The following is a 20,654-nucleotide window of genomic DNA, read 5'->3' as shown; positions in this document are numbered from 1 at the left end:
TTCGTGATCATATAAAAAAAAAATACAGGAATCACGTGTTGTAAAATGACTAAATAATTCAATTACTTTACTGTTCATTATCATAACTGTAGTGATAGTTTGCAACAGGTAAAATTTCATTGATTTTTTTTTATTTTTCCGGCTTTCGTTAATTACAACTAAACTCTGTTGAAAATTATATTTGGTTTGTATCAAATTATATCGTTTCCGTACACACATAAGCAAAAGATCAGGTGACTCCAAGATACTATGACTTTGTTTGATGGGTGTGTGTCAGTAATAACAGTGAAGGATATTTAAGTCAGCTGTGTGAGTGAATGTTCCGATTTTAAACATCCATAAATTCTGGGAAAAATAGTGTTTAATCCTTATGATTCCAATCCCTAACTACCTGAAATATATTAATAGTTTTTGTTTTCTTGTAGGCCCTCATTCAGTGAAAGTTATACCCAAAATTGTAATTGCAAATGGCGGCATTCAATCGACAATGTGACATGGTTATCAATTTCAATATTCAAAGTATTTTCGGGTTACTGAATACTGTACTTTTTCAAAAATTGTTGTTCTGAATATACAATGCGGAAATAAATGGAATAAAGTAGATAATACCTTTTTAAGCCTCTAAACGGCCCTATCTTTGTCGAAGCGATGATAGACATATTGTTTACGATATGTACATGAAATTTACACTGTTATCGCTTAGGTCGTAAAAGGTGAACAGACAATCATAATGCACGAAAAAGTAATATGCTAATTAGAGTGCATGGAATTATCGGAAAATATTGTCCCGAGTGGAATTTAATACTGCACGAGCTTGAGAGTGCAATATTTACATTCAACCAGGAACAACATTTTTTGTGGTTAATAACATCACGAACGTGTTGATGCTAGTATTTTAAATTAGACTGAGACGGACTTGAAAACATTTCATTTTAAACAAAGCTGTTTAAAAAAAAAAACTTTCGAATCACAGAGCAGTTTCCTTGAAATTTTAAGTTTGGTACACATTTTAAAGGAACACGTTCGAAGAAATATTTGTGTGGATGATAAAGCAAAAAAAGTCTATGTAGTCGATTAAATCAAAGTGAAGTTCTTTGAATTTTTGGAATTTCATAACGGAATTTTATATAGACCATTATCACATAGTTTTCGAAAGATTGATGTGAACTTTTGTTATTGATCATTTTATCATCAAAAGCGGCAATCAACACTTTTTGTCTGATGGATTTTTTATTACCTTAAATAATAAATGAAATTTCAAACTGTACTTCTTCCAAAGCTTTACAATGTTTTAAAGATTTAATTAGAGTAAGTCCTGAAAGTAACAACTAGTCTCGGTAAAACATATTTAAAGATAGGCATGAGAGGAACTTGATGTTTTAGTCAGATCAAAATAATAATTTTTACACAAGGTACCTTAAATCTATTGAAGTCTATCAAGCAGGCTATATTAGTGTAGATTTAAATGATTTTTAGCAAAGGGTTTGACATAAGAAAAGAGATATGATTTTTAGAAAAGATACTGTTACGTTACGTCCATTAATGAATTGCAGTATCATTTTTTTTTCAAATGAAGGTACCAAAATATAATCCAAAATATATAATGATGTTGAAAATGGAATTAACATTCTTATCTAATTTCCATTTTTGACGCACATAAAGTGAAGTATAACTACGAGTAACTTTCTATTCTTTTCTTTTCGTTGATCTTTTAGTATGGACAACCTGTAAATTGTTCAAATACGTTTTCATGTTGCTTTTGAGTTTCTGTCTTCAGGTAATCAAATTTTACAATGAATAATGCATGTGTCGTACAACTAGATGCGTTTAACAAAGATGAAAAAATATGAAGTAGCATACGTCGACGAAATTAAATTCAGGAAAATTTAAATTAATTCTTAAAACATTACAGTTTTACACTAATTGAATTAATATCGTTATACTTTGCGGGGCATTCCTTTGATTTTGAAGACATTTGAGTTCATTCATAGCTATGAGGAAGGTTTTTCGAGACAATAAATATACAGCTATTATTGATAAGTGAAAGCCAATTTGCCTTCATAATTTTTTACTTTGTTTCCTTTCTTGTTTGGTCTCTTTGAGAAAATAAATAAAGCTAACTATAATTTTTCCTAAAAATAAATTTATGATACATGTGCTTCATGAATTAATGGAACGAATTAAATAAATCATTATCTTTATTTAAGCAGTATATCGTCATACATGATATTTTTTTTTATTGATATTTGGAATCACAGAAATTATTGGCTCATACATTCATGCTAGTATACCTTTTTCAAAATAACATTCAACTCGTATATTTAAGAAAGGCAAGTTAAAAACAAACGTAAGAGTAATACAAATTTGTGGTCTGTTTTGTTACATATAATTTTTGCTTTCTATTTTGATTAACTTAATTGACTATTCTAATGTACTCCTTTCTTAACATTGTCAAAAAGACAAAAAAACCGAAGCCTCATTATGAGACATTTCAAATACATCAAAATTCAAATCCAAAATACAAATACCTGAACGTGAAAACAGGAAACACTATACAATTAACTACAAAATATTGAACAGAAGCTTAAATAAAGGAAAAGAAGACGTAACACAAAAACAAAATCAATGCATCGATATTACTATTTCTTATGAACAGACAAGAGGTACATCAAGTGCACCAGACGGATAGGCAGGATCTGCTCAGCCAGTAACACACGTCATATTGAAAGTGAATACAAATCTGGTAATAGTTGTAATAGTCTAGCGACAAAAATGTAGCGAAAAGCATCTTCGAGTCCGCTGTCAAATCCTCGGCCTATTGGGTTATTGAGATAATTGGAACATAAGCATAACACTGATCAAAAATATAGTAGAATTATCAGCAATACTTTACTACTTTGGAATATATTCAACCACTTTGATAGCTATTCAATTGCTTTACCTGTTAGATCTGATTCTAATCGGAGCTTTAAAAGGGACCTCATTTCTAGCAGTATCGGATTACAAAGAATTAATATAGATTAAGGATTGCTGACAATTGTTTTGTGATGATTAAATGAATAAAATCCATTTAATTAATTCGATGATGGTAGAGTTAGATAATCATGAGTTGATAGGAAATCAATTGAATGACAGATAAAATGTGCAGTGGATTAGTTGATTGCAGTAATGAAAGTCTTTAACTTATTCTGACTGAGAAGTGGTAGAGTCTGAAACAAGACTATCTACCTATATGTTTGTTTAAAGTGTAATAGATCTTTGGTATATTTTTATAGACATCATAGACGTGCAAAGATATAATTTTAAAAATTTTTCCACGGAAGGTTATTGAAGACGTTTTTGCATCATGTCATGCAACTAAGTTCACACTTCTCTCGGTCGCATGAAAGAGCTTTACACTGTTTAATGAATTACCGTTTCGTATAAAAGTTTAGTACGAAGTAAAATTAAATACATGCATCTTTATGTAAGTTATGATTGCGTCCCACTTTTTGTGTTTTGATCTTATTCTTTCATTTTTAGACCAGCAATTTGTCTTATTCGTCATAAGTTCAGATTCATCAATAATATCGAATATTTGCCGTCAATGATTGACCCTTTCCAGAAACTATACCCATAAACTAAATGTTTGCACTACTTTCAAATCGCGAAAAATTATACCCACGAAAAATTACATTTGACAGAAACCGTGAAAATTTACAGTTTTATTTATACACGAGTTTGAATAAAGAACTTTTATATCGATAGGAGCATCAATCATATAGTATCCAGTTATACAATATTAGATAGTCAAAATATACGCCATTAGCACTGTCCAAGTAAAATGTTAAAAGGTATTTAATAGCCTTGTCTTACAATCTACTGCATTATTTATTTCTAAATGGAGGTGGTGCTCCAGAGATTAACTCAGTATTAAGTTAATGCGCTATTTTAAGGTCATTCAAAAACCTGTGGTGAATATCAAAAATATTGACGCGTCAGTTATAAGGCAATTCAAATACATAGCCTGAAAGTGGAAATTGGAATCAAAGACGATCTACATACACGATGTAGCGGAATGAATAAAAAATTAAATATAAAAACTGAATATAAGGGAAACAAGAGAAAAAAAAACAAAATTATACTAATAAAGCACTTCCAAAATGATTTCATAAAAAACGAGAGTGACATCTATGGCAAGCCAAAGTGGACAAAAATGCCTATTTATTAATATTCATAAGTATTTTCGTCCACTTTGGCTTGCCATAGACATCAGGTTTTTCCGAAGTGAAAGAGTAATCAAGGGATTCAAGATTCTAGAGGAAATCGAAAGAATGTAATCCAAGGACAAAGACCAGACATGATAAACAGACAAACACAACAAAGAACATAAAGTAACTAATTATAAAACATACATAGTAACAAAAGTAAATGAGCAACTTGGACTCCACTAAAATCTGGGAGCATGGACCAGGTGAGATCATGTCCTTTTCTACCAGCAGCCCCCGTCAAATTACAAAACACATGGGGAAGAAAAGTGCATTTATTTTGTATATACTCATATGACACGCGACTTAACTCCTGTCTACATGAAATGTAAAACAAAGTAAAATGCCAATTAGCACGTTGATGGATAATTTTGTTTTTTATGCCGATCAACGATAAAGTATATACATGATATGGGATATCAAGTGCACTTATTTATGTTCATATAATGAGATGAAAACTGTGTTTTTTTAGATTACCATGTAATTAAGAAAGTAAATCTATATTGAAACAATAACTGAATCCCCTTTATCAAATGTTGATTATAATTTGCGATAGATGGAAGTTTAAATCATTAAGATCGGGTTACTCATGCTTGTCAAAATTTTTTAAAGTTACTAGTTTAACTAAGATAATGAAGTTTGTTATGTATGAAATATCATTAGTATGTGTTTATTTTAATGCCTTTCACATGGTAGTATTTGACGCATATCATGAAAAGGAAAGAATCAAGATTTGTTAAAGAAATGAACATAATAGACCCTTTTGTGGTAAGTTAACGATCATGCCAGTATACACTTCCGCGAGGTAGGGCTTTGGTAGAACAAAAGAGTTGTCCTCGCGGAAGTGTGTATTGAGCATGCTCTGCACATGCCCATCGAGTAGTCTACAGTTAGCACAAAAGGGTCTATGTGAATCAAAATTGTTTAAGACTGTAATAGATCAAAAAGTAATAGAAGAATTAAAGTGATTTTCAGCCTACATTATGTCATATGGCATTGATTTCAGGAAAGAAAATATGTTTTCGTGTCATATTTAGTTTAATTATCAAACTTTAAATTATCTTTTACTTATATTCGTAGTTAAATTTAGAAAAAAGACTCAGTGTTTACTTGCTTTCTATGCTTGTGATCAATTATATCAAAAGTCAGCTATAGGATCAATTTTTTCTACCCTTACCCTACCGGTGCACCTGGTCCATGCTCCCAGTTTTTAGTGGAGTCCGAGTTGCTCATTTGCTTTTGTTACTTTGTATGTATGATTTTAGTTATTTTATGTTCTTTGTTGTGTATATCTGTTTTTCATGTCTGGTCTTTGTCCCTGGATTACATTCTTTTGATTACCGCTATAACCTTGGTTCCCTTGATTACTCTTTCTACAAAAATAAGACTGCTTTAACAAGAGGTAGCAGTTTTGTCGGGAGAATGGTATGAATGTCTTGAACAAACCTATGTCGAAATAAAGCAGAAGGAACATACAAAAACAAACAAGACAAATCGTTAAACAAACGAAATAAAAAAAAAACAGATATATAAGATTAGCATTTATGACAGATGGAGTTCCATCATCATTTGTGAAGATGAAAATTTATCACAGCATGACATAAGATAATAGGAGTAAATGGCAACGTTAACTTAAAACTCAAAACAAATTTTCCTGAAAGGTCATTTAACAAATAGATCAAAATAAAAATTCTACATCGACTTTGTTTTTAAAGTCAAATCTAACTGAATAATGTTGCGATTTAATTTCAGAGTACTAGTATCCATTTCAACGATGGTCACGTTAGTTTGCTGGCTTTACTCTTAATACAGATATTTTGAACAAGGTGTGGAAAATCAGAATTTTCCTTGAGGTTGATGTTTATCCTAAAGTACGTTTTTTTTAAGCTGAATGTATATTTTAAACTAAAAATAAACGTATAAAATTCGAAAGATTACTTTCTCAATATTTAATGCGCGTCTAACATTTTATAATAGATATCATAAAAGTATAAAAATTAGAGGAGTTATGATGTTCTTTAGCCTTTCATATTATATTCAATATCTTCATAGGTAGCCAAAGCTAGCCTTAAAAAAAATGAATGGAAAGCACTAATTACCAAATATGTATATGTATGCCAAATTTCAACTCCATAATGTTAAATTCTTATTTTTTTAAACAAAAAGCATATATTTTTATATGAACTAAGATGAATTTTCCACTCGTAGTTACATTTAAATACAATCATTAAGGATGTTTACCATATTCCATAGGTTAAACTAAATAGGCAATACATAATCAGTGCCCTAGCATATCGAAAATATGCGTATAAGGCTAAGAAACGGGAGTTTCGCGAAGCTTTGCAGACCGATTTACCCCCGTTTCGGACGATTAACCCATATTTCCGATATGCTAGGACACTGGTTTTGTATTTTGTTTATCCTGCAAAAAAAAGAAATATTGGTTGCAGTCTATTTTATGTAAACGTAAATGTTTACGTGGTTTACAAAAAGTACCCCTATTGCGCCTCTAGCGACGCAGCGCGAAGTAATATCTTTACGGCAGTATGGGTATGCAAATCCGTGCGAGTCTGCCAATTCATTTTCAAATAATATCTTCGGCAGAAAATGATTTCTGTATTTGTAACCTAAATACTTTTATAAATGTAAATGACTTAAAAAGTATTTTGAAAAATATTTTCTTTGCAATTCCAAGCCGAAAAATGAGTATTATACAACACTATGGTTGTGGGGCTCAGTTATTTCTTTTTTCGCGTAACCGGCGACGCACTATGCTGAAGAAATTGTTGACAATGGGCTCTGAAATGAGTTCATTAATTAATGATTTATTTTCAACTTCATATCGTGAAAACCACATATCTCAATAATATAAATTAAAAAGATAACTGTTTTACACCTGGATAAAGATGTCAACAAGTCTTGTCAAACGCTTTTACTCTATCATGACGTCACGAAACGAGTCATTCATGCATGGAATTCGGCGGTGGATGCATGTAAATTGTGATGCAGGCTCCGTTTCACTGTCGGAAGACATTTGTGGACGACTACCTGTCGTCTGCAGTGGAATGCGGAACGAGAGCGATAGACCAGCATAGGGTTACAAACTAACACAAACTAACACAAAAAAAGACACCATTTATTTATACATCAGTCATCACATAAAAATCAAGTCATGATTTCAATATTCATTTATTTCTAATGAGGAGAAATATTACTTACACAAAACGTACAAAATGTATGACAGATATTCTCAGCGACATCAACACGGAGGCCGCCATATTGTTTACAGTTTCCAAGGCAAAAAGTAGTTCCCAGATTATTCTAAAAATAACTGCCCAATATCGATTTACAACATTGGACATGCAATATTGGCAGAAAATGCATCCTTTGCAGGATAAAATATAATATGTGACGCTTACATCGTTGAAGGCCGTCTACCAATCCCGTTTTTTTTTCTCAAAATAGTAAACATGCTTCCTCATTTTATTCCAGTAATACAAAACGCTTTTAGCACCAAGTGTCAACAAAAATATGACAAATTAGTAGAAAAAATCTATTCATTACGCAGATAAACATCTTCCGGGTCAAAACTGATTGTTTATTCATAAGTCATTGTTACAGAATGATAATTATTAATGCAATTTTACCCTCGTAAAGCATGGTCATATGTTCGGTTTTGAAATCTGTAAGCCGCAAGTGGTTATTATTTGTAGAAATGACAAAACAGTACAGCTATTGTATTTAGGTATTGGATTATAAATGAACGAATTTTTTAAATATATTTTTAGTTATGTTTTGTTTATTTTGTTAATTTTTCTTCATTTGCTTATTTGTTAGTTTTTAACTGTTTTGACAGTTGACGGATGTTCACAAGTATTGTCGGAGATGTCATGAATAAAGTTTTGTTATCTACATGTTTTTAAACTTATCAAAAGACAAAAGCTCGGGGCTGTTTGTTTCCGGTTGTGCTTTTGAACAGAAATGTAAAACAAATATGTCTTCTTTATGGGGCTATTATAAGACTTATGATCGGACAAAAAATAACATGAAATATTACATTCGTTGTTCAACACTTTTTTACATTTATTTTTAAAACAAGTGTTATTGTAATGTCATTAAAAAGTCGACTTTCTGACACTCGATACTTTTCACGTAATAACGACGTAATAAAAGAGTAATCAAGGGAACCACGGTTATAGTGGTAATTAAAAGAATGTAATCCAGGGACAAAGACCCGACATGGAAACCATACATACACAACAAAGAACATGAAGTAACTAAAATCATACATACAAAGTAACAAAAGCAAATGAGCAACTCGGACTCCACTAAAAACTGGGAGCATGGACCAAGTGCACCGGTAGGGTAAGCGTCCTCTGCTTTTCTAGGAACACCCGCCGAATTGCTCATAAAAAGTCAAGTCCGGGGTAGACAAGCGAGGAAAGGAAAACTATGACTCGTTGAATAAATCAGTTTTCATGGTGCAGATGGATACACCATAACGATCCACGAGTTCATGATTGCGATAATAATACTTCTGTAGTGATGACTTCAATCTTGTAGCAACATAACCCTGTCCCAGAATCCTATTTTTGGTAGAGTTCTAGTACGATACAGAAAGTCTGCGTAGTCTCGGCAAGCTCTAGCATATCGTATGAGTTGTGATATCAACACCCCATACGCAGGTGCTGAAGGGATGTTGCCACAGATGAAAGGACAATTCTGAATGAAAGGTCATCACATTTGTCGTAAAGTATGGTCAATAGTTTTCCTTTAACCATCGATTTCTAAGTGTAGGTCAAGATATGAGGCTGACTTCACATTGTTTGTAGTATCCTTTATCTCAAGTTCTTTTGGGTAGATGCGATGTATCAAATCCCCGAAATTAGGATTGTTTAAAGATAATACGTCATCTATATAGCGGAAACTGAGATTGAAGGATCTAGCCAAACGATATTCTTTCTTTCTGATCAGATCAGCTATAAAGTCAGCCTCATAAGAGTGAAGGAATAGGTCAGCAAGTAAAGGAGCACAATTTGTTCCCATTGGAATGCCGACCGTTTGTTGAAAAACACGTCCACCGCACTGGACAAATATGTTGTCGATTTAAAATTCCAGCATTTTGTAAACATCTTCCTCTGTATATTAGGAAGATGATTTGGAATTATTTCTTACAAAGTATTAGGAATCTCTACCAAGAACTATATATTTGTATCTAGGTGTACCATTTTTTTTGGAAAACAACGATGTATAATGTTTTTAAGTCGGGATTTTACTTGAGTAAGGGGAATAGAAGTATACAGTGTTGAAAGAGTAATCAAGGGAACCAAGTTTATTTAACTGTTTAATCCAGGGACAAAGACCCGACATGGAAAACAAACATACACAACAAAGAACATAAAGTAACTTAAATCATATATACAAAGTAAGAAAAGAAAATGAAAAAAATCATAGGTTTTAATGCTATTATATCCAGATAATAGTCTTGAACTAATTGTTTCCAAAAGATCTTTCGAATTTTTCAGGATCCACATTGAATTAATACCACTACGGGAGTAACAAGTGTTGTGGTAGGACTGCAGACTCCCTTTGACAGTTGTGAGTATGGAAGTTAAAAGTTTTGAAAGAGATTTGGTGATACATCTTGTAGATCCAGCTATGAAACGTTGTTTGTATGGATTCTTGTGGAGTTTAGAAATCCAATACATAGATGGTAAATCACAATCATCGTCCTTGGTAGAGAGACCAAAAATGGATAGCACAGATTTATGGTTTTCCACAATCTCTTCTTTGGAGAGTGTGGTAGCAGTATAGGTCTCATCACTGCTATAATTTTCTACGTCTACCTCTGATAATAAACATTGGATGTAAAACCTTTTGCAGACAAAAACAATGTTGTTGTGGGCTTTGTCTGCTGATACGACAACATATTTGTCATGTATAGTAGACAATGCTTTTGCTACATCGGGGTCTTTAAAAACTGATGTAGCCTTGGCACTCATTGACCTACTTAAAACTTTCATTCGTATCAAAATTAAAGACCTCACGGCCTTTAACCACTCTGACAGAGAATCAATGTTCTCGACGGCATCCATAAGAAAGTTATAATTCCAATTTATGGAGCGTGGTTCACGGTACTTGGGACCTTTAGAAAGGATATTACGCAGAGATTCGTTTTCGATGATGGTTAAATCTCCCGTAACGACGTGACCAGAAGGACCATATTTGAATGGAGAGGTTTTGCAAGAACAGTCAGGTGGTTTATCCGTGAAGTCCTCAGTCTCAAGGTTCTGCAATAGCCTTTTATAATCGAAAATTTTGGATGCAATGGGTGAAGTATAGGAATATGAAATAATTGGTATGGATTTGTCTTTGAAATATGGGGGAATTTGTTGGTAACGTTTTAGTGATGGAGTATAGTAGCCAAATTAATTGCATCTATACCTTTGTAGTAGAAGAAATGATCGTTTTTCTTCATCTTGACTTTTCACACAAACTGGTTTAAAGAGTCTGTGGAAACCAATATCCAAAATGATGGTAACAAGTCTGTATAATGATGAAGTGGGGTCAGAAACAGGACTGTCAAGACTTGTTTTGTAAAGGGAGTGTAGCAGAGTGAGAGGTATAGAATAAAGTTTGGTTCTAATGTGATCAAGTCCAAGAGGTTTTTGTATGAAAGAAAGATGACCATCTATGGAGACATCATGTAACTTAGGTGACGTATAGTGGCGATGGCCATGACTCCTTTCCCATCTTGGATTTTTGTCAAATAAATTCATGACATTTATGCTATTGTTATATTGGCTTGAAAGGTTTCCTATTCCTTTGATGTTGTCATTGCATCCGTAAGGTATTGAAGTACCTAGTCTGCGTATCCATCACTCCTCTCTTTCCCTACGATAGTTTTTACTTAGAACAGGACTGTTCGTAGGATGGTAATTTTTTTTCTAAAATACGAACTTTCATGGAGAGGATTGAATTATTGTTGATTAAAGTGTTGATAAACTGTCGGGAATTTGTTGGTGTTTATTCCCGAACGATGACACACATTCTTTTGTTTAATCTTTCTTGCGTTTCTCCTACATATACTAAACCACATAAGTTGTATTCTAATCCACATATTAAGTTTGTTTTTTGTTTGTTTGTTTGGTTTTTTTTTTAAAGGAAATTACGTTGGTTTTTAGAAAAATAGTAACTTCCACACTTTTGACCAACTAGTTATTTTGATATGTTCAGGTGTAATGTAGGTAAATGCAAAACTTGTCAAAACAAAATTTTGATGGAAAGGTGTGGAGGAATCTTTACCAGAAATAGAAAACAAACAACAGATTTTCTTCAAATTTCAAAATATTAACTGCAAAATGCTCATTTCCATGATATCTTTTGCAAATTTAAACTTGTAATTTTAAACTTGATATGTAAAACAATTAAGTTTTTTTTATCAAATGTTCAAATGCGAGCACAAAGAATTGTTTACTTTAATAGCGCCTAACAATTGTATGATAACGGTTTGTTCGAGTTGATTAGGGTATACAGGGTTTCTTGAAAAAGATCATATCGTTTGCTTGATGTTTCGTTCAACACCATATGAAGTATCTGTTACAAAATCTAATCACTTTAACGTAACTATACTAAACCATCATATCGACAAGGTTCAAAGATTAGTTTTCCAAATGCTTCTGTTCAGTTTATGTCGCTAGTTTAAAATCTTTACCAATACCAAAAGAACAGGTATGCATCCATTCATTTTTACTGTCTTCAAATGGGTTTTTTTATATTTTAAGTATTACTCCAGCTAAAAATCATGCAAAATGTGATTCATGGGTGAAAAGTCTACATATTTTTTTTTGATATTTTGTTTGAATTGCCACTGTAAATAGAAATGAACATTCGGTGTTTTATATAACCCGTGTTCTTAGGAGATAAAAAATCGCGTAGAATGCACTGTAGATTTCAAAATTAAAGGAGATAACTCTGTAAATGAAACTCAAATACAATGAAATCTTTTAGATTTTCAATTTTGATTATCTCATAAGAGCAGGCATATTTGAATGAATAATTACACATTTCATAATATAGACGCATAAATCAACTTAATTACAAAAATAAAAATATGTAGCCTTTTTGGGGTGTATCACATTTTTTTCAGATTTTGCATGATTATTACAACGACAGCTACTTAAAGATATTGAGAATTCCTTTTCATAAATATGAAAAACTTATGAGTTAAATAAAAAATAATCCTGAAATAAATGTATGAATGCTTGACATTTCATTATCATACATGCATGTATTGTACAAATATTGATAAATCTTATGAATTTGTTTCCGAAATTCTATGAAGTTGACCATAACACTTATAGAAATGTGATAATAATGAATGTCATTTTAAATACATTATAACTCTTTATCATTATCTTCGTTTTTCATAAATTAAGGTTAAAATGCCGAAGCACATGACTAATTTACCCATATATACCTCATATTTCATGTATCATGAGTATGTCGTGGGTGATCAACAATACATCGAATGGTATCACAATTAAAGCGAAATAAAAATTGGAGAGTCAAGGTACGTGGAAAAAAACTGAGATGGAATAGGTGGAAAAAATACAACAATGTAAATAAATGAAAGAGCAAACCGTACTTCGTCAGAAAGTAGGAATATGGATCATATGCACAGTTGGGGTTCCTTTGCTTTTCAATTACCAGTCGTCGAGATACTTATGCTATGTCCAGTACGAAGGAAAGTTTGAGCTTTTCAATTACCAGTCGTCGAGATACTAATGCTATGCCCAGTACGAAGGAAAGTTTGAGCTGTTCAATTACCAGTCGTCGAGATACTTATGATATGCCCAGTACGAAGGAAAGTTTGAGCTTTTCAATTACCAGTCGTCGAGATACTTATGCTATGCTCAGGACGAAGGAAAGTTTGATTGTATAATAGCTTCACTCGTAATGTATCCACAAGGCTTTCAGTTAACACATGATATAACAAAGAGGAATACATTAGTACAAATCATGTAATATAGCAAATTTTGATATGCTGTACACGAGTTTTTAGGGATAACCTCTCATCAGAAGCATTAAAATCAAACACAAAGGAAGATCTAAATCCCACAAAATATATAAGACCTTTTTAAATACAAATGTGTCGAAATGAAAAGCCAATTTCAGCTGAATGAGGTTCCTTCATGTGGAATATGTGTTTCATGAATTTTGAGAATTTTCGATAAATAATACTTGAAATGATTTCATGTCAGACAAGTATGACGATTTTGTTGGATTTTGATAGTATCCACAATAGAAAATGTACCTCATATTTAATATTTGAAGACGTAATGGGTCTTAATCGTTTAATGAAAACGAGAATATTTTTTTGTGTATGATTTAACTTACTAAAAATATAAAAATAAAAATGTGTTTATTTACGGAAAACAATAATTAAAGAATCATCGTCTAAAGAAAAATCAGCAGAGTGGCAAAAAATCAGGTCTTGATTTTACACTGATCAACATTAATCACATAATCGAAAAAAAAAACATTTATACTTCTGATGGAAACTAAAATGTTTTTTTTCCCTGGAAAACTGAAATGTATCTTTCCAAAAAAAATGACAATCATCTGTCACTAAATATGCATTTTCCTTTGGTTTTGATTTTATGCTCTGCTTTTTTTCTGTGCGTACCTTTCTGTCCTTATGTTTTGTAGGATTTGTTCTACGCGACTTGTCATTATGGTATTCAAATGATGTATTAGTGCTTTTCTACAAGGTTTGTTTGTATGCATCTTTGGTAATATTACTTATTTCTTGTATAATAAAATAGTGTAATCGATGTCGGTTACATGTCATAATAAGTACAAAAACATAAATAAAAAAAATTAATTAAAGGAATACCAAAGGAAGTAAAAACTAAAATGACGGATTATCTACAAGGGTACGGTAGGAGTCCTATATTTTTGTTAAAAACCAGCCGAGTTAACCATGTAAAGTAAAAATAAAGTCAAACTAAATAGGGTAACTACGACATATATTGTGAACAAATTTTATGATGACACTATAACTTCCTCTAGGTTATGGTGTCCACAATTACACTTTGAAATTATGAATTTATTCTTATGGTAACATAACCTGATGCGGTGTTTTTACTTTCGAATAGACTTATCTATGGATACAAACGCTAAAGTTAAAAAAGTAAAAGGATTCGCATCAATTCAAACTGAATTTTAGCCAGTACATTCTTCACATAGCTTTTGAAATTCGTGTATTTCAGAGAGGATTCAGTAGAACGTAGGCAAATATTTACTGAAACTTTGTTTAACAAGTATATAGCACGTAGTTTATCCCAAAAACGTTATGTTTTCGCTGTGAATAGCATATACAGCCAAAAATCGTTTCTTTTGATTTGATGAAAATAGATCTGTTAAGGATTCTTATCACACGGTCTATCACTGCAAATATTATCTTAGGCTTTACTGTAACAATTCAAAGATGATTTAATAGCTATTCTAACATGGAAGTAAGAGTTCATAAAATCGTAAATTCATTGGCAATTTTTTAATCCAATGAGTTTTATATCCCAATCCTTTGTATACTATTTTCGTATTATACATAGACTTTTCTTCTGCTTGTAGAGTTTCCGGGTTTAAATGAAAACCAACTAAGCTCATTAAGAGAATATGTGCTAGTTCAGTAATCATCCAAGCAGACACTGATACCAATTAGTCTGTTACATAAAAAAACAATGGAAATTAGTGGGTGTATCGTATCTGTAGGTAATACAGGATTTTTAATTACCTTATTAAATTATTTTTTTGAACAGAACAACTAAGCCACTTAAACAATGACAGTATGAAAACTGCATTTAGATATTTTTCAAGTTTTATTTTATTATTATTATTATTGCATAACAAGTCTGTAAACATTTAAATATCTAAAAGATGACTAATTGTAGCTTACAAAATAAATTTATTTTTTAAATTTACAAGTTAATCGTGTAATAACTCAATTACTTGTTTCTGTCATACCTGTTCATTTCTGTAGTACCGTGAAAGTACTATTGTTCATGGGGTACCAATGTTTGTGGTTTTCATTGGTAGGCCATACAAACAAATTTGGTTCCCAACGAAAAGGAGATTTGATGTAAATACTGAAAACCACAAAGCCACGAATTTGTGTTTCTTTTCTAACCCACGAAATTCGGTATCCACGATACTTTCACAGTAAGTCATTATTATAAGAAATACTTGTCATTAATATTCCAAGTTCTCTTTTTCAAAAGTACATGTGCAATTCTAAATATGTACTACGTGACTGTATAATACCTTATTGCTTATAAAATGTAAAATGACAAGCATTTTAATTTTCTACAACAAATCAAAGTAGTTAAACATTTTTGTCGTTAGATCTTCATCTCGTGTAACGACTTTTCAATAATTAACATTGTCGTTTAGATATTATCTACATCTGTCTAATCTCTGTAAATGTTAGTCTAATGCTCATTTAAATTAGGCAATTATCAAAACCTTTTGAAAAGTAACATAATTACCTCTACTTAACGAATAAAAGTTTAACTCAGACACGAAACTTCTGTTCGGGACAAATTGATTGAAAGAGCAGACATTAAGTAACATTTACAGTGCGAAAAGAGCTAAGATCGGATTACTGGATGTTGAATAATTAATAAAGCATTTCATGGAATCTAATAATTTATATCATATTATTGTCTTGCTAAGGTCATGCATTTGCATTCTGGGTCCACTTTTAAGAGTGAATAGTTTGAGATTTTTTAGCTGGTCTGGATTTTTCTATAGAGAATTCAGTTAAAATAGCTAATGCACGGCTGTTGCTAGAATTGATCTTTTATTTGAATTTGACGAAATATCGCCAAAAATTCCCAAAATGTCAACAGTGGAGTGGTTCAAATACGTCAAAATTCCAAAACATGTATTCATGAAACAAAGACGATCTACATACACCATGTAGAGTACAGAATTAAATAGAAAATCTGAGCATAAAGGAAAGAAGATGTCACAAACACCAAAAAACTAAAGCACAAACAATATGAACTCCCACAAAATTAAAATACCGGGAGTGAAATCAGGTGCTTTGGAAGGTTAAACATGTCCTGTTCCGCCTGCCGCACTCGTCCCACTGCAGGTGGGTATATAGCAACAATAATCCAGCTCCGCGATGTGTATGTGTCAAACACTTGGTCAAAATATACTTCTAGACTGTGTTGTTCATTACACCATAAAGAAATATACCTTTGATCCGAATCGTAATGTGCGTGTAAGGGGTATATTCGTTTATTCCGGTTGATGGTCCTTTTCAGAAAATTTGAGCTTCCTCACTAAAAGACCTATTGTCATACGTTTGTGTTAAAAATGACTAAACCCAGACAAAAAATAATCAAGGGAACCAGGGACAAATATCAGATATGGAAAACATACATACACAACAAAGAACATAAAGTACCTAAAATCATACATACAAAGTAACAAAAGCAAATGAGCAACTCGGACTCCACTAAAAACTAGGAGCATGGACGAGGTGCACCAGTAAGGGTAAACGTCCTCTGCTTTCCTAGAAACACCCGCCGAGTTAAGACGTACGAGCTGTTACAACAATTAAGTATTTTTGTTCCATCCCGATGTGGTTGTTGTCCATTTGACATATTCACCATATGAATTCTTATTACATTATCTCTCAAAGTATCGTTTCTATGCCACTTTTGTAATAGGAGATTTGTATGTGATTTTCTATCCGGACAAATGGCCACATGCTTCAACACACTTAATACTTGATCAGAAGTTGTCTTGATATATCAGGCTTCTATACCTGAAAGTTTACGTTTTTAAAAAATGTGACCTTGATCACTAGCAACGAAAAATATTATGAAATCAAGCTGTTTTGTTCAATTAGGCAGAATTTACAAATTTTGGTCTTTTCTGAATTAAGGTTTACATGTTATGCATGGATGAACAGTCAAAAAAGGTTTGTGGGCAAGGTAAGCTAACGTTTAAATAATATGCAGTATCCATATTTAATTGACATAGTTTATTTTCAGGGCTGAATTTGATGTGTAAACCAAACCTTTTTATGATATCGTGAACATGCCATTTTTAACAAATGCTTTGAGATATATGATAGAGCGGATGATCATAAAGAGAATACAACTTCAACCATTTTTTTCATATTTTTTTCAGAAACAATATTGTTCTAGTTTGTTGTAACTGAATTTCAAACACTTTAAAAATGAACTTGCGACTAAAAGTATTTTCAATGCTTTTTGAAAAGTTTTTTTGTTTAATTATCGCTTTATACTTTATACGAAAAAACATAATCTCATTTACTGAAAGACAGCGTGTCATTTGATAAGTATGACTTTTAAAAAATGAAACCTATTCATGTGGATATTCCTAACAGCAAGCGAATAATACAAATTTACATTCTTTTCTTCTTGATAATGTTTAATAATTGTATCTGTATTTATGGTTCTTCAAAAAGTCTAAGTTTTCTTGTTATATATGTATATTTAAATAAATTAAGTGATGAAAAAAATTCCTTCAAAACATATTTCATTTGCCTTCAAAATGAATTTATTTTGCACACGTAAATATTTCCTTCCAGCTATAGCAGCGATATTAATTTCCTGGAACATATTTGAAAAAAGGAGCTAATACTTGTTTTAAGTACGTTTTTTTTTTGTTTATGTGCTGTTCTTCACTGAAATTTCTGCATTAATAGAAAACACAATTAGATAACCATTTATAATACCTGCTTATTCAATCGACATCTGTGTCGCAATTAAAACCGAAGCATGTGACAATACCTTCAAAACCAGTCAAGCACAAATTCGCTATTTTCGGTAATACAAACTAGGCGTGAAAAACAAACCGTTAAAAATATGTTTAGATCAAATGGTAGCTATAAAAGACTGGAATACTAGTTGTATCAGAAAAAAAACTTTTTGCTATAAAAAAGTTAAACATTAGCGTCCGATAATTATTCAATAATTTGTAGAAAACTCTAACATGAAACTTCAACGGCATAACAAGGCTTATAACAATTACTTCTAGCGCTAATTCGTTAATAACTTACATAAGACAGACTAGCAAATGCAATATCTAACACTCTAATATATTAAAATGTATAAATTAAATTAGTAACGAAACCATAAATAGAAAATTGTAAAATACAATAATCCAGATAGGAGCGAGTAGCTCACTTAAATCGAAGAATTTTCAATTGGTAGAAAACGTTAAACAGTTTGTAAAGGAATAAATAGTTCTGAAAAGCCATTATCACAAATAAAGTGGTAAAGTATGAGATTGATCTAACACATACAATCCCAAGAGAGAAAACCTGACTAACATTGCATCCCCAATGTTCTGTTGCATAAAGGAACTGTTTAATATTAGTCTGTCGATTGTTCAGTTGCTGATGTAGTGTTTTTTCTTTGCTTTTGGTTTATATTACCCATGACAATTCTGTACGCAGTTTATTAAGTATTATTTAGATTATTTAAGTACATTTTCAGTGCTTCTGTTAAAATTTGTATAAGATCATGATTCGCGGTCATTAAACTTTTCAAAATATTTTTTAGGGCAGTTAGTTCAAAAGTCAATATATGTATGTGTTTACTTCATTTATGTTAGCTGCAATCATAATATTGAATGTAATATTTCAGCAAAACCACGTAGACCAAGTCTCGCTCACAATGCAATCAAATACCTTTTTCTTCATCAATCAAGTAAAAATTGATCAGCGTCAAGTGTATTTTGTAAAAAACAAATGTTTTGAAAATATTTTGATTTATACTGCTGTCATAATTTGATTCTCTGCAAGACTCATGTTGAAATAGGAACTTTTAGACGACTGCAAGGAATGAGATAAAGCCTGAAGCAATCTACTGACGATGACATTCTATCACTTTTGCCAATACTCAAACCCTACCGAGAATTGGTTAATAATATATAATATTCAATATAAGAGTACCTGGCATGTCATGCATTTCTTAAGTGTATATTAAAATGACGAGGGAACTGCAGATAAATCGAATGTCATTCAAAATAGGATAGGGGTATTGATTTACATCTTTCACCAATAATTTAACTTCATTCTATGATGACTCAATCAGGTGTTCTATAGGTACGTGTATTGAATTTGGACTACGTTACAAATATCGAACAGTCCTAAAAAGTATAGAGGTTCTGTAGTAAAAACCAATATTTGGTTTTGCGCAAAAACCTTAGCACCAGTACATATCTCGTTTTGATGATAAAAGATAAGAAATAGAAAAAATAACATTTTGCGTGATTGTTATTTCTACAATTCATTAAGATTGTTTTTAATTAAAAAATACAAATATCAGACAAGGGGATTTTTGCATGTAAAAACCAACCAATCAATTTCACCTTTATTTCTTATTCTGAAGCAATTGCAGACTGCATAAACAGTCTTTCGGTTGTTTCAGATTTGAGATAAAAATTATTAAGCTTGTACAGAAAATTGACACTTAGCAAGAGTTATCGTCCTTTATTTAGTTGATTTGAGTCGCAGATGGATGCATTGTTTTTTTTTTTCAAACTACAGATCTGATTGCAGAAAGAACTTAAGCTAAGTGAAATATTGCAAATGTTTAAAAACAAAAAAGCATCGTTTATTTGGTGGATTTTATGAACCATGAATCTCTCTACCATTTACAATGTTTAAATTTTAAAACGGATTGGTACTAAATTTTATGTTGACGTAGGAGAACTTGCATGGTGCTTACCTGTATTAGGACACCAAACTTCGTCTATCACAAAAATCAAAAGTTGACATATAATTCCAAAGTAAGACATGTTTGTCCTCCATGAAGTTCATGTACAGAATTATGCTTCCGTGATTTCCAAGGCTGATACAATGTAACAAGCAATAATTTATAATTACTAGAATTAATTTTTATTTCCTCCGCTTCCCAATCGTATAAGGAGTAACAGTAGATCACAATACCAAAAGTTCAATATAATCATTCGACAGCTCACTGCAAAGCCTTGGGTAATATTTCATCAATGAAACTGTAAGGAAAATATATAGTTGAATGCAAGTAACGGACTCTGTATTTTGATAGAATAAAACATTGACCAAGAATATTTTATTACAGTATCAACGACTTGTACAAGTGTCGTTAATTTTGTTCATGTTTTGATTATTAGTATGTAGTGTTACGGTATTGCTGACTTTAAAGTTCATAAATTGTGCAAAAGATGTTCTGTGGTCAAAGGAACGATATCATTCAATTTTTACCATTGTTTATCTTGTATTCTAATGTGACGTCTTCATATCGTCAAACAGTATATGTCGGTACAACCCCACCTTTAGCACCTGCTCACCGTCTCTTTTCTTTCGCTGTCGCTTCG

The 20,654-nt window shown here is 31.8% G+C and overlaps 1 protein-coding gene across 1 annotated transcript in view; it reads right to left on the bottom strand.

Moving 5' to 3' along the window:
• The window catches only part of LOC148621199 (protein amalgam-like), a 93,618-nt gene extending 73,359 nt beyond the window's left edge, over window positions 1-20,259 (bottom strand). The window contains exon 1 of the mRNA XM_088575318.1: window positions 20,027-20,259. Coding sequence (XP_088431444.1) covers window positions 20,027-20,096 — 70 coding nt within the window. The 5' untranslated portion in view covers window positions 20,097-20,259. The remainder of the gene's footprint in view (window positions 1-20,026) is intronic.
• Window positions 20,260-20,654: the final 395 nt, after the last annotated feature.

Source organism: Perna viridis, chromosome 3 (genome assembly GCF_037379345.1).
Source record: "Perna viridis isolate PV_CMFRI_1.1 ecotype Kerala chromosome 3, ASM3737934v1, whole genome shotgun sequence".
Classification (NCBI taxonomy): domain Eukaryota; kingdom Metazoa; phylum Mollusca; class Bivalvia; order Mytilida; family Mytilidae; genus Perna; species Perna viridis.
Note: the sequence above shows the minus strand (reverse complement) of the source record. Positions and strands in the feature narration are given on the sequence as shown.